The 13,819-nt window shown below is 47.1% G+C and overlaps 1 protein-coding gene across 4 annotated transcripts in view; it reads left to right on the top strand.

The window, feature by feature from the left end:
- LOC149864361 (scavenger receptor cysteine-rich domain-containing protein DMBT1-like) overlaps positions 1–13,819 on the top strand; it is a 98,613-nt gene that overhangs the window by 53,207 nt on the left and 31,587 nt on the right. For 2 of the 4 annotated variants that reach the window (XM_090049522.1, XM_090049521.1), the window contains exons 4-6: positions 3,052–3,201; positions 10,397–10,423; positions 12,019–12,348. In XM_090049522.1, coding sequence (XP_089905648.1) covers positions 3,052–3,201; positions 10,397–10,423; positions 12,019–12,348 — 507 coding nt within the window. The remainder of the gene's footprint in view (positions 1–3,051; positions 3,202–10,396; positions 10,424–12,018; positions 12,349–13,819) is intronic. The other 2 variants (XM_090049523.1, XM_090049524.1) reach the window with 2 other exon arrangements.

Below are 13,819 nucleotides of genomic sequence, written 5' to 3'. Positions count from 1 at the left end.
GGTGTTGAGGGAGCTAGCAGAGGTTATTGCAGGGCCCTTGGCACAGCTTTACGAGCACTCATGGTGCTCGGGCCAGGTGCCAGATGATTGGAAGACAGCCAACATGGGCCCTATCTTCAAAAAAGGGAGGAGGGAGGACCTGGGCAACTATAGGCCCATCACTCTTACCTCAATCCTAGGGAAACTCTTTGAGAAAATCATCAAGGAGCACATCTGTGATGGGCCGGCTTCAGGGATGATGCTCAAGGGCAACCAGCACAGTTTCTTTAGGGGCAGGTCATGTCAGACTAACCTGATTGCCTTTTATGATCGGGTCACAAAAGCCTTGGATGCAGGTATCGCCGTGGACGTAATCTTTCTGGACTTCAGCAAGGCTTTTGACACTGTCTCCCACCCCATTCTCATTAAAAAACTAGGTGACTGTGGCATTGATGCCTACACAGTCAGATGGATTGCAGATTGGCTGAAGGGTCATACTCAGAGGGTGGTGGTGGACAGGTCATATTCGACCTGGGGGGAAGTGGGCATCAGAGTCCCCCAGGGCTTGGTCCTTGGGCCCATGCTGTTCAATTTCTTTATCACCGATTCGGACGCTGGGGTGAAAAACAACCTGTCCAAATTTGCTGATGATACCAAAATTTGGGGTAAGGTGAGCACACTAGTAGGGAAGGAAAGACTGCAGCAAGACCTGGATAGGTTACAGGGGTGGGCTAACAAAAACAGGATGTGTTTCAATACTGACAAGCGCAGGGTGCTGCACTTGGGCAGTAGTAACCAGCAGCACACTTATAAGATGGGAAACTCCCTTCTTGACAGCACGGAGGCAGAAAGGGATCTCAAGCAGGGCCAAGGAGGTGATCCTCCCCCTCTGCGTGACACTGGTCAGGCCACAGCTGGAGTACTGTGTCCAGTTCTGTGTGCCCCACTTCAGGAGGGATGTGGACAACATTGAGAGGGTCCAGAGGAGGGCCACCCATGTGATCTGGAGACAACAGGGCAGACCCTACAATAAGAGACTGCAGGAACTGAACCTGTTCAGCCTTCACAAGAGAAGGCTGAGGGGGGAACCTGGTGACTGTCTATAAACCCACTAGGGGGGACCAGAAGGGTTTGGGAGACACCTTGTTTCCCCAAGCACCCCCTGGCATAACAAGGAATAACGGCCATAAGTTGTTGGAGAGTAGGTTTAGATTAGACTTCTATAAGAACTACTTCACAGTTAGGGTGGCTAGGATCTGGAACCAACTTCCAAGGGAAGTGGTGCTGGCTCCTACCCTGGGGGTCTTTAAGAAGAGGCTTGATGCCTACCTGGCTGGAGTGATTTGAGCCCAGTTTTTCTCCTGCCCAGGCCAGGAGTTGGACTTGAAGATCTACAAGGTCCCTTCCAACCCTACTTCTATGATTCTGTGATTCATCTGGTTTATTCCCCATACATCTCACTTTGCATACAGACATTAGTCATATTTTACAATATGATTTACTTCCCTCACCTGTTACTGTCTTCTGCCTCTGTTCCTTTCCCCGAATTGAGGTGCTTCTTCCAGTCCTTTCACCTTGATTGCAATATTAATGGAGAATTTTGATCACCACCCCCATGGAACCTAATTTAAAGCCTTCCTTACTAGGTTGGCCCTCATGCATCCAGTGTTGGGCTTGCCAATGGTTTCTGTATTTTGGGTCCTATGGAGCTGCTTTGGTCCTGTCCCTGCCTGGTGGCAGTTAGTGCAGACATTGAATATTTAAATGGTTCCATCCTCTCATAATACATGTTTTGGTATCTGCCTTGTGGATCCCCACCAATCACATTACCCATGGACCCTCTCACCTGGTATTTAGCAATCCCTCCCTATCCATCCTGGCCTGTTGTCTTCATTATCCAGCAAATCCCTGCACAGCCTATTCCTAGCAGATGAACAAATGTCTGAATATTCCCTTATCTATAGCAATGCATTATGAAACAAAAGAGCTGTTCCTGGAACTAGAGGAGCAAACACAACCCGCTAGCACCACATAATTCTGAGGCCTGTGGGAGTTCAGAGAAATTCTCCTGAGTGACCCTGTTCTCTCCCTCTGCCAGGAAGGGAGTGGGAAGTGGGTGCTTAGATTTCTGAGGTCCTGCCTGGACTAGAAATAAGGAGAGTTTTCACCATAATATCCCAAATCCCCTTTAAACTCTCCCAGCTTTGAATACAGATGGAAACAAACTGGGTCACATTTACACAAGTGTGACTAGGTGTGAAAACACACAGGGTACAGGGCAAGCTGTACTACATAAATGGGATTTTAAAACATACCCCATGTATAGGTGTCTACACCCACAGTTCTGAGCAGCAACTTCAGAAGAGACACCAGTTTAATTGAAATGGATGTCTACACAGATTTAGACCTTGTCTAAGAGGGAACTTTGTTCAGTGAAATGAATGTGCTATGTTGACTCCAATAGAAGAGGGACTTTTCTGGTTTCATTTATATCAGCTGGTAGCAGTGCATGGAAGTAGTAATGCTTTCCTGTGAAAATGTAAGCCTAAACCTTCTGCCACCTGAATGAATGGGTCCACCTAGCACTGGTACTTCTACAACTGCATGGGTTTGAATTTGCACTTTCAGTTAAGCCCATCCACATTTCCCCATGCCCCTATGCACTCCAAAGCCAATATCTGTGAATTCATTCATAATAGGCTCTGGAGACAACTCCCCACCCCCACCCCCATTTAGGCCCCCCCAACCAGAAGGGAGTGTTTGCTTAGGCAGTTCCAGGAACAGCTCCATATTTCACAATGTAGTGATATAAATAATGCCATGGAACAGGGTGCAAAAGCCATTTCTCCATTTGAGAGTACAGTGCCATGTACAAGAGCACTGAAGGAGGAAGTTAGAAGGAAATCAGCTTCAGTGACAAAAAGTGAAGGAGGAAGGGGGAAGGCATATTTCTATCATATGCCCTGCCCCTGGGTCCCTGCCCTGTCTCATCTCCAGCCCTCCCAACCTGCAATGTGACACTGAACTCAGCTTGTCTCTCAAACAAGGACAATCTTCTGCTGTAATCTCCAGACACACATCCTGCCGGCCTCGCTGGAACTGGTCTCCCAGAAGGTCTGCGCTACAAAATGGAGATTTCAGGGTTCCTTCTAGGCAGAAGTCTAGCTGCCTGCACTGGAGGTAGAACCACAAGGATTCCTGTCCTCTTGGCATGGCTCTCAGGTGAGTGGCCTTATCCCTTCGATTCTAACTTCCAGCACTCATGATAGCCTTCAGCACTGCTTGTCCCACATAACATCGTTCATTGGACTGCTTTGTCCATAACCCCAGGACTCTTAGGGCAAGTCCCCATGAGTGCACATCTGCAGGGACACATGTTCCCCATGGGATAAATAGCAGCAGCACATATTTCTGCTTCTTCTAGTTGTCCCTGGGTATGTCCCTGCATGCATGCTTCAGTGTATGGAAAATTGCCCTGGGTGTGGTAGAGAAAACTAGAGCCAGCACTTGGGCTGGCCCCAGCAGACTTACCTGGGGTCCTGGGTGCCTTCTGGGGCAGCAGTGGTAGTGAACTGGGCACTTGGAGCCTGGCCGTTAGCCAGAATGTGGCTCTGGCTGGCCAGGCTCCCTTTCTGCAGCACACTGTGTGCCATACCACCCTTTTTAGTATATTTTTTTGACACTGGGATCTCCCAGTGTAAAAAAAGCTTGCTGTGCTGAAATGAGCAGCATGGTGAGTGTGTGCATGTGTTTCATGTGTGGTTTGCGGTGCCACAAACCTCATGTGCACATTTATGAGGATGTGCACCTAGGTGCTATTCTTGACTCTGGGATAGTGAGTGTAGCCCAAGGCATGTCAACTTGACAGGCGGGAGCCAGGACACCTGGGCTATCATCCTGTCTTTGAGAGGAATGTGAAGTCCTTTGGTTGTGAATGGAGGCTGGAAGCCAGCATCCAGATTTTTCCCAGCAATGAAAGGTGAGGGTGGGTCTAGTAAGTAGAACAGTGGAATGGGAAGTATCAGAAAAATATAACTGTTTTCTTGACTTCAACTTCATTAGTTCTTTTATCCTCCTAAGCCCTCAAGGTGTCCACCAGTTTCTTTCATTTACTGCTTCTGTGGTTTGACAAAAAGAAAAGGTTAGTTTCTTTTTTTTTAATTTTGTCAGAGTAGAAAGGAACTGGAATGTTTTTTAATCCTGGAGATGTTTCCTAGCTGCCCCAGACAGTCCTTCTGCAGCACACTGAGCTGTGTCGGAGCAGCCCTGGGTTGCTCTGACCTGGCTTAATGTGCTCCAGCCTAGAGCTACTCTGACCCAGCTCAATGTGAATGTGTAAATGCTGCACCCAGGAACAATAAACTCTGGTGTGATATGCTCCACATCACATATTTCACATGTACATGTGCCCAGTGAGAGGTAGTCCCTTATAATCAAGATGAACAGGATATATGGGTGAGAAGGGGTACAGGAAGTCAGGATGAAATTCATTGGGAGATAGGCCCATAACTCCCTTTAGATATGTCAACCCCTAAACTACGGAAGAGTTAAAAAAGTGTGCATGTCAGGGTAGGGCCTAATTGACCAAATAATCATAACAGTCTCTTCAAGCCTTAATATCACTGCCTCCTGCCCCAAACAGCTAGTCAATATTCAAGGTCTTTCCAGGCTGTTGCATTTAGGGGAAGAAATTGATTATTTGAGTTAGATCTTTTATGTGGAGCCGTCCTGTTTGTTTACAGTGTGCACAAAGTCCTCTCTCCCTGAACACACTAGAAGTAAACAGAAGCAGTCAGGGCCCTCAACTCTGGATTTCCAAGCCTGCCTTCCCAGACATTTCTGAGCTCTCAGGAGCTGCCCATTCTCCCCCAAGTCCCCAGGAAAGTTTCTTGACCAGTTCCTAGAAACAGTTCTGCTCAGTATGTGTGTATACTCCAGATACTCTCCACAAAGGATTCATGTGCTAATTAGCAATCCCCCCTCCCCTCCCTCCCCAATGACTGGAATCAGGTCTTCTTGTCATTAGTCCTGGGATGCTCCAAAATGTATATGCAGATGAGGTACAAGGCAACCTGGTCTGGATTCACTTCATGGAGGGTGAGGCCATGCTAATCATATGCACCAGGCTGACAGAAGGGCCAACAGAGGGATTCTTGGTGACCTGTGTATAATATTGTGGCTCACCATGACTGGAAAAAGAGTCAGTGGTGTGGGGCACTGTGCTTAGTGGGCCCTAGCATATGTCTTATTGAGATAGGGTATGCTAGCTTCGACTTCTGGTAGATTCCTATTAGTGGTATAGCTTCTCAACAACTTCCTGGTTAAGGTAAAGTGTAGTGGCCAGCTGGAAGCTTGGTTTACTGCCTGGATTGATGACAGAGTGCCAGGATGGAAGAGGTATTCTCAGAGCCCCGAACAGGATTGGTAGTGGTTTCAGACAGGAGAATGGCAGCTATAGAAGAAAGTGGACCAAGAGTTAAAAAGTGAATCAGAGAGTGGACACGAAGGTAGGGAAGAGAGGATGAAAGAAGGTAGGAAAGAAAGGTGTGGTGAGATGGGCAGTTTTGAAAGAGGCTTTCTTGAAGAAGGAATGAGCAAAGAGTCCAGTCAGCAGGAAGAACATGGGAAGATGAGGAGAGGTGGTCAGGAGAGAGAAATGGGGAATGAAACAGTGATTGAAGGAAAGAAGATTAGTGGGAGGACTAAGCCAGACCCACAAAGAGAAACAAGAGAGGAGGAGGGAAGAGATGGTGTGGCATGTAATCTATGCCTGAGAATAAGCAACAGGGGGAGGAGAATAAAGAAGTTGTATGATGGATAGATATGAGTTTATAGAGGAAATACTGTTTGGCATTCTGGAAGTTAAAGCAGAACATTTGAATAGCCTTGTTGCCTTACTTAACTGGAAGTCTGGACAGAGATGCCCAGTGTCTCCCTAAATTTCCCTGTGTACAGTGGAGCCATTGGTGTAGAGAATTCATGATGACAAGATGATAAGTGCTGTGAAGATACCAGGAAGAGGAGAAGTTAAATATACATTGTACTTGGATGATATGAACTTACTGGCTTAGGACAATGCATCAGCTGAGAGGGTATTGAAGCATACTGAGAACTAAGGTGAAGTGTAAGTGCCAAATTAAATATGATGAAAAGTTCATTGATGGGTGTGGAGTATTGGAAGAATGTACAGAAGTTTGAGCTGCAGGTGGTAGAGGGTGTAATCAAAATCTTGGGCATCTCAGTGGATGCTGAAGTAAAAGGAACAAAAGAAAAGGAGAAATTAGAGGTACGAGTGAAGCAGATTTTGGAAGTGTGGAGTGGTAGAATGCTATCTTTCAAGGGCAAAGGAGCTGCCATAAAAACAGTACTCTTACTGATCATCCTTTACACAGGACAGCGTGGAGAGGGTCCAGAGGAGGGCCAATCGCATGATCAGGGGACAGCAGGGCAGGCCCTATGAGGAGAGGCTACGGGACCTGAACCTGTTCAGCCTCCAGAAGAGAAGGCTGAGGGGGGATCTCATGGCCTGTTATAAACTAGTCAGGGGGGATCAGCAGGCATTGGGGGAGTCACTGTTCCCCCAAGCACTACCAGGAGTGACCAGGAATAACGGTCACAAGCTGGCAGAGGGAAGGTTTAGGTTGGATATCAGGAGGTGCTACTTCACAGTCAGGGCGGCTAGGGTCTGGAACCAACTTCCAAGAGAAGTGGTGCTGGCTCCTACCCTGGGTGTTGTTAAGAGGAGGTTAGATGAACACCTTGCTGGAGTCGTTTGGCCCCAGTACTCTTTCCTGCCATGGCAGGGGGTCGGACTTGATGATCTGCTCAGGTCCCTTCTGCCCCTAGAAACTATGAAACTATGAAACGATGAGTGCTGTGCCCACCATCATGGCAACAAATAAGGAAGGTGCAGAGGCAGACATGGTGTTTTTTGTTGTTGGGGGTTTTTTTGTTTTTGTTTTGGGGGGGGGGGGGGGGGGGGGTTGGAGGGGGGGCAGTAAAAGAGAAAAGGAAACCAGAACAAAGCTATACAAAGCCAGGGATTTATGAGACTGGGCAATGTCAGATCTGGAAAGTTTTTTGTATACTTACTTTGTAAGTATGTTCTGTAAAGAGGCAATGGAAGAGGTGGGGAAGACTGCATGTTTTTGCTGTTACCTAATAGAATGAACATTTAGAAGATGGGGCATGTATGGGGGAGATTGGAAAAGGCCATGGACATGGCAGCTGACATCCAACTATGCAAAGATGGAGCGCTTCTTAAGGGTAAATAAACCTGAAGGGTGGGATTAGAGAGGTTGAAAGGCCATAAGAAGGTGATTAATATGATAAAAAAGAAGATAAGATAACAATAGTTGGGGATTTGATGGAAAGACAGATGGCAAATGTGTGGAAAGAAGTGACATTGAAAGGAAACCATATGGGTATCATATGAACAATGATATGAAATATTCTTGCTGAGAGGGGTAATCAACATAAATGGTGTCTGGTAAGACTGACAGCATTCCCAAGACAGGAATGTGTGTCTGAAGAATCCACATGTATTTGGTGACTGCACCTGTATTTTATGCAAGGGGTACAGGAGCAGGGGGTGTCAATTTTTGAAGGCAATCAATATGAACTGTGACTTAACACATGAAATGGTGTTGTTTGGGTTAATGCCCAAAGGGCTGGAGACAGTATGAGTACCGTACTATTTTGTGTGACAGAAAGGATATGGAAGGTGAAAAATCTACTGTTGGTCAAGGGGACTGGCTTTCACCAGAAAGGAGTGTTTGGAGTTGGCAATATATGAATTGAAATACTATGTGGGTCAAAATGCGGATGAGATGGGGAAGGATAAGACAGAGAAGAGAGAAGGAAAGAAGCGTGGAAGTGTTTCTTCCAAAAGGACAAAGGGATGGAGAGAAATGTACTGCTTTTTCTTGGGTTAAAGGAGTTTTGTGAGTGGTTAGTATGCTAATGATGGAAAGAGGTGTAATAAGAACAAAGTAGTGTTGTAGGTGGAGGTTGTCAAGCGTTGTGTGAATGTAGTTTCTTTTAGTTTGTTCATAAAATGGTTATTATCAGCATGCTTGCCCAATGTGAGCCATGTGTTTTATAGTCATGTTCAGTGTTGACTGCACTTAATCAACTTCATAGTTGATTTCCACTGCTGAGTACATGCTGCTTTTGACAGCAGTTTAATGATTGACAATGTATTTAGTGAGATTTTATTGTATGCAATCATAAGGCAAGGGGGTTTTTGCCTCATGCAAACTGGGGGGTGTGGAAATCCTCCTTTTGTAGTTTGAATAAACACAGTAGATGATCTGTAGATAAGAAAGTTTACAAAATAGCTGCATTATGATTAGTTGTCTAGATTTAGGGCTTGGGAGAACAGAATCTGGCTCTGCTCCCAATAGATAATTCATACCAAAATAAATGAAGGTAGATTTCAGGGATGCCTTGTTTTACAAGAGAACAGCATGAAACCAGATATTGGTTTGGAAGGTTTTTTAGCAGTGATTGACTCTGATCAAATTCCCCTGTCTTGTTTCCTTCCCGATGTTTAGTCAGTGGAGGTCCCACAGGAATCTATCCTGAGTCCAGTGCTATTTCACATGCTTATTAAATATTTATGTTTTTGTTTGTTTATTTGATTTCTATGCCATCCTCACCCAAAAAGTTCTGGGGCAGCTTATAATGTAAACAAATCATAACAGTGGGTAAAACAAATAATACATTTCACAGACAATATCTCAAAACATACCCCTGTCTGCTAAAACCCTACCCAAAAAAGGTTTTACATCACTTGTGAAAGATAGCCAGACTTAGGCCCTAGTGGACCTCAAGGAAGGAGGGAGTTGCAAAGCTGAGGAACAACTACCAGGAATGACCTTCTAGCTGGCAGTAGTGTTGCTGAGAAGCATCTGGAGTGGTTGCTGTATTACAGACTCAACTTAAGTCAGCAATGTGGTGTAGTCTCAATAAAAGAAAAAGGAATTTTGGCCTGCATCAATAAGAGTATTAGGTATAAGACATGGAAATTGATAATACCACTCTTTTTGTCACTGCCTGGGTCTTATCTAGAGTTATGAGTGCAATTCTGTACTTCACATTTTAAGAAAAATGTTGAAAAACTGGAGAGGTTCCAGAGGCCCCTCTTTTGAAAAAGGGGGTTGGAAGGCAAGCAGTAGAAAGAAACAATGAGAACCGTACATCTCTAGCTTGGAGAAGAGTAGATTAAGGGGGGAGACATAGTAGCAGTTTCCTTATAATTATAAAGCTGCCATAGAGAAAAGGGAAAACAACGTTTCTCCCTTATACTGAGGACAGGGCATGAAGCTATGGCTTCAAATTGCAGGAAAGCAAGTATAGACTAGATATCAGAGGGCATGTCTATACAAGATGCTTACTGCGTATTAGCCTAATAACACTGCGCAGTACCGTCACCACAAAAAACATGCTAATAGCCTACTGCTCAGTGTTATTAGGCTAATGCAGGGGGTTTCAGCCTTTGGATCAGTGTACCCGTGGTGGCCAGACACAGAGCAGGGGTGGGGCGGAGATGGCACATGACTGGACACAGAGCTAGGGCATTGGGTGGTGGGCAGCCAGATGCAGAGTGGCAGCAGCTGCCACATGTGAACTCCCCCCACACTCCTCCCCCCCGCCCCGTGTCCGGCCAGCCGGCCAGCGCCTGTGCAGCAGCATGGGATAGTTGGTGGCAGCACTCCATCCCTGCCTGCCTGCGCATACCACCTAGGGCAGGGGCAGGCAATTATTTTGGGCAGAAGGCTGCTTACTGAGTTCTGGCAAGTCATTGAGGGCCACATGGCAGGCAGACAGGGGCAGATAAATATTAATTTTCTAAATTTTTGAAGGGCCCTGTGGGCCAGGTAGAATAACCTGGTGGACCGGATCCAGCCCACGGGCCGCATTTTGACCACCCCTGCCCTAGGGCCTTCTCAAGTACCCCCAGGGGTACGTGTACCCCCAGTGATAACCCCCCTGGCTAATATACAGTAAGCATCACTAAGTAACTGGGTGCCAGTGCTACTGAGCAGAAACTTTTGTTTTATTTAGTACTTCATTAAGGAAATACTAAACTAAATAAGCAGTATTTAAGGTGCATTAATAAACATGTAAACATGACAAGAAAAAAATTCCTTACAGTTAGAAGACTGAGGAAGTGGAATAGACTGACCAGGGAAATTGTGGAATACCCTGTATTGAATGTTTTCAAAAGGAGGCTGAATAAGCATTGGACAAGGATTTGGGGTAACATTCCTGCATTTGTGCAGAGTTGGACAAGACGACTCTTGATTTCCCTTCCAATTCTATGATTCCATAAGTCTTTTGAGATTCCCCAGGAAGTCCAACTTTTGCAGAGCTGTGAAAAGCAGACTTATGCCATGTCTTTTCTTTCTTTCAGTTTCCATTCCAGGATTCCTGGTGCCTGGTAAGTATTTGCAGTGTGCAAGTGGTACATGAAGCTGTGCATGATTCTCTGGGTATTTAGCCCATAAATTGGAGTGGAGGATGGTAGTATTAGGGTTATTTAAGTAGTGACTATATTATGGCACTTGGAGCTGGGGAGATGGTGGTCTACATCCTCATGTAGTCATTTCCTTTCCATGCAGTGCATATTCCTCTCCAGCTAGTCAGGAATAATAGACACTGACCCAGCCTGGTTAGGATTTTGTGAGGTGTGAATATTGTACATTTGAGATCCCTGGATGACAGAGGCTATATTAATCCACAGTTATGTTACTAAAACCACTGAGTGTGGCTGAAGGGCAAATAGGACACATGGAATCCTGGCTCTCCAAAGACCCAGGCCATATTGTGCCCCTGGGACCTGCTATTGCCCAGTGAGTCAGAGTGATGTGTGGCCTTTGATCAGCTCTTGTGTGGGGTAGCAAAGTCAATAAAAGTTTGACTCAGTGAAAAATGAGATCTCTGATGTGGATATTAGCAGTTTCCAGTCACTGAAAAAATCGCAGCATTGAGCCCCAAATGCATGTGAAAGGATCAGGGGCAACTTTTTCAACAGCACCTCAGGCCAGGATTCACAAAGGAGTTGAAGCATGTTAAATGGGATCTCAAAAGCAAAATCAGAGAAATGCTGCCTCACCCCCTCGGCACCTACAGTCCAGGTATTGAGCATGCCCAGAGCCACTGTCATCTTGGCAGAGTCAAGTGTAGAAGAGCCCATCTCATACCTAATTCCATCTGGGATTCACATGCTAGACATCCATGTACCCAAATCACCAGAGATGCCCAATCAGGTAGGCTTTCTAGGGGCATCTGTTGGGTGGGCACTCCCACCAGAGTCACTGTACAATGCTGGGGTCAGAATCCAGCCATGACTTCATTGAAGCAAGTTATTGATTCCAGCTTTCTCTTGAAGTAATTGAGATCAGAATGGAGCCCTGACTTCACTGAAGCAAATGGGGTATACCTGGATTGACTGGGGGGTAACCAGGTTCACAACCAGAACCCTGATGCTAGTACTGTCCTGGTGTAATGCCAGATTGACTCTGTTCATAACCTACAGTGAAAGAGTGATCACATACTTAGGTTGGAGGGATGATCTGGTCCTAATGGACATTTTGTCTTTATTTCTTGTTGGAGACATTTCAGGCCAGCCTTCCATTTGGGTTTCTCAGCCCTGCTTGCGGCAGGTGAGCAGTCCTGACCCACTCATAAATAGAGGGGGAAAGGTCAATGATGCCAGCTGCAACAAAAGGAGTCAGGGGAGGTGGCTGGGCACAAGCGGCTAGGCTGCAGGGTGGCACTGATGATCACAGGGACACCCACCTCTACGGTGGGGTGTCCCATCTCCTTGGATGCTGTATAATATGCAGGAACAAATTTGGCCCTGTACCTCTTGAGAGTTTGTGAGAACAGACCTAGACCACGGGTAGAGAAGACCTTGTGTTCCATTCCCAGCCTCCCGAGCCACTCATTCAACTACCAGATCCCTCTGCGGAAGAAATTCTCTGTATTCCATGTCTTATTCCTATATCTGAATATTCCTTTGGGCTGTTGCAGGCTCAGCCGCTCCAGGCCCAGCTGAGATCCGACTAGTGAATGGTCCAAGTCGCTGTGCTGGGAGAGTTGAAGTGTTTTATAATAACTCATGGGGCACTGTGTGTGATGACACCTGGGACTTAACTGAGGCCTATGTGGTCTGCAGACAGCTGGGCTGTGGGACAGCACTGTCAGCCCCACGTGAGTCTCACTATGGAGCAGGATCTAACCGTATCTGGCTGGATGAAGTAAACTGCACAGGGACAGAATCTGCCCTTTCTGAATGCAGCGCAGCTCCTTGGGGAAAACATAACTGTAACCACGTAGAAGATGCTAGCGTCGTGTGTTCAGGTAACCTCCATACTTCACAAAGCTCAGGGGCAGGAGGCATCAGGTTTGGCACCTTGGACCATATATCGTACTTTTCCTTGTGAGTTAGAACTGATCCAGGGCTCAGTGCAGAGTCTGTGCTGTGAGGAGCAGGGTAGCAGATCAGTCACAGTACTCTTTGCACATTGACCTCGTTGATTCAGCCAGGAGCTAAACACTGGCTTAGCTAGAGGGATATGGGATTCAACGTAAAGGCATAACTAGCCATCCTGGTTTTCTCTGTTTAAAAATCCCAAATTCTCTGATTAAAATACTCCAAAATCTACATTCTTCTGCAATTAAAATGAAATGCCATTATATATAGATATAGGTATCAATTGAACACAATGTTTTATTGATATATTTATAATTTTGAAGCAATTTGGAAGCCTACCAGTGCCCCAATCATTATAATAAAATAAATTGTATATATTTTGGCATTTGATTTTGAATTTTTTATCATGAAATATCAGAGCTCCCCCTGCCCCCTTTGCTCACCAAGACATGCGTCCAGCTGCCATTGTCTTCTCTCCTCCCTGCTGTTCTGTCACACTGAGCAGCCCTGATATCCTGGTGTCCTGCCCCTGCCTATGCCATTGCCCCTCACTCCCAAGCCACAGCCCCTCCAGCCCTGATGGTTCCCCTCACTCCCAACCCACAGCCACCCAGCCTTGCCAGTGCCCCCAGCTCCCAATCCACATCCCCCTGTCCCTGCCAGTACCCCTCACACCCTACCCACGGCCCCCTCGCCCTGCCAGTGTCCATCACTTCTGACCCAATGCCCTCAACCCACAGCCCCCAGTGTGTGAGGAAGGGGGTGGGTGTGTGGGAAAGGGGGGGCAGAAGAGCACATGCAACATGTCTGGGGATAAGGGGGCACAGGTGACACACCAGGAGTGGGGGGGGGCAGCCTGTGCCCACCCCCCAGATTTCTGTGCCCACATTAGGGCACAGGGCTGCAGCTGGGCTGAGCCAGCTCTGGTGGGGAATTGCCTCCACAGCCCAGCAGGGAGGACCCAGCATTGGGAGGAAGCACTATGCCACCATGGCTGCCAAGGTGAAGCACAACAGCATGGTGTTGTTCTTCCTGCTGCTGCTGGGTGGACAGGGAGTGCCTCCCTTTGGTAGCCATGGTAGCACTCCCTCCCACACTAAGTCCTACCTGTTAGGCCATGGAAGGAGCCCCTGCCTGGATCTGGTCTGGCCCGGCTGCAACTCTGTGCCCTGCTGTGGGCGCATAAATATGGGGGCACAGGTGCCCCATCCCTGCATTGCCTGTGCCCCCCTGCCCCCCAATGTGTCCCCTGTGCCTCTCTCAGCTGTTCCCATAGGCTTACCTGGAGGGAGCTGTGGGAGGTGCTCTCCTCCATCCTGCCTGGCTGCCACTTGCATGTCTGCATGCACACATGCATGTGGCACCCCCTTCCCTCTGCATCCCCTCCCCCCTGGCCCA

Source organism: Crocodylus siamensis, chromosome 5, assembly GCF_052110815.1.
Source record: "Crocodylus siamensis isolate JL-2025a chromosome 5, ASM5211081v1, whole genome shotgun sequence".
NCBI lineage: Eukaryota > Metazoa > Chordata > Crocodylia > Crocodylidae > Crocodylus > Crocodylus siamensis.
The sequence above is the reverse complement of the archived record's forward strand: the minus strand, read 5'-3'. Positions and strand labels throughout refer to the sequence as shown.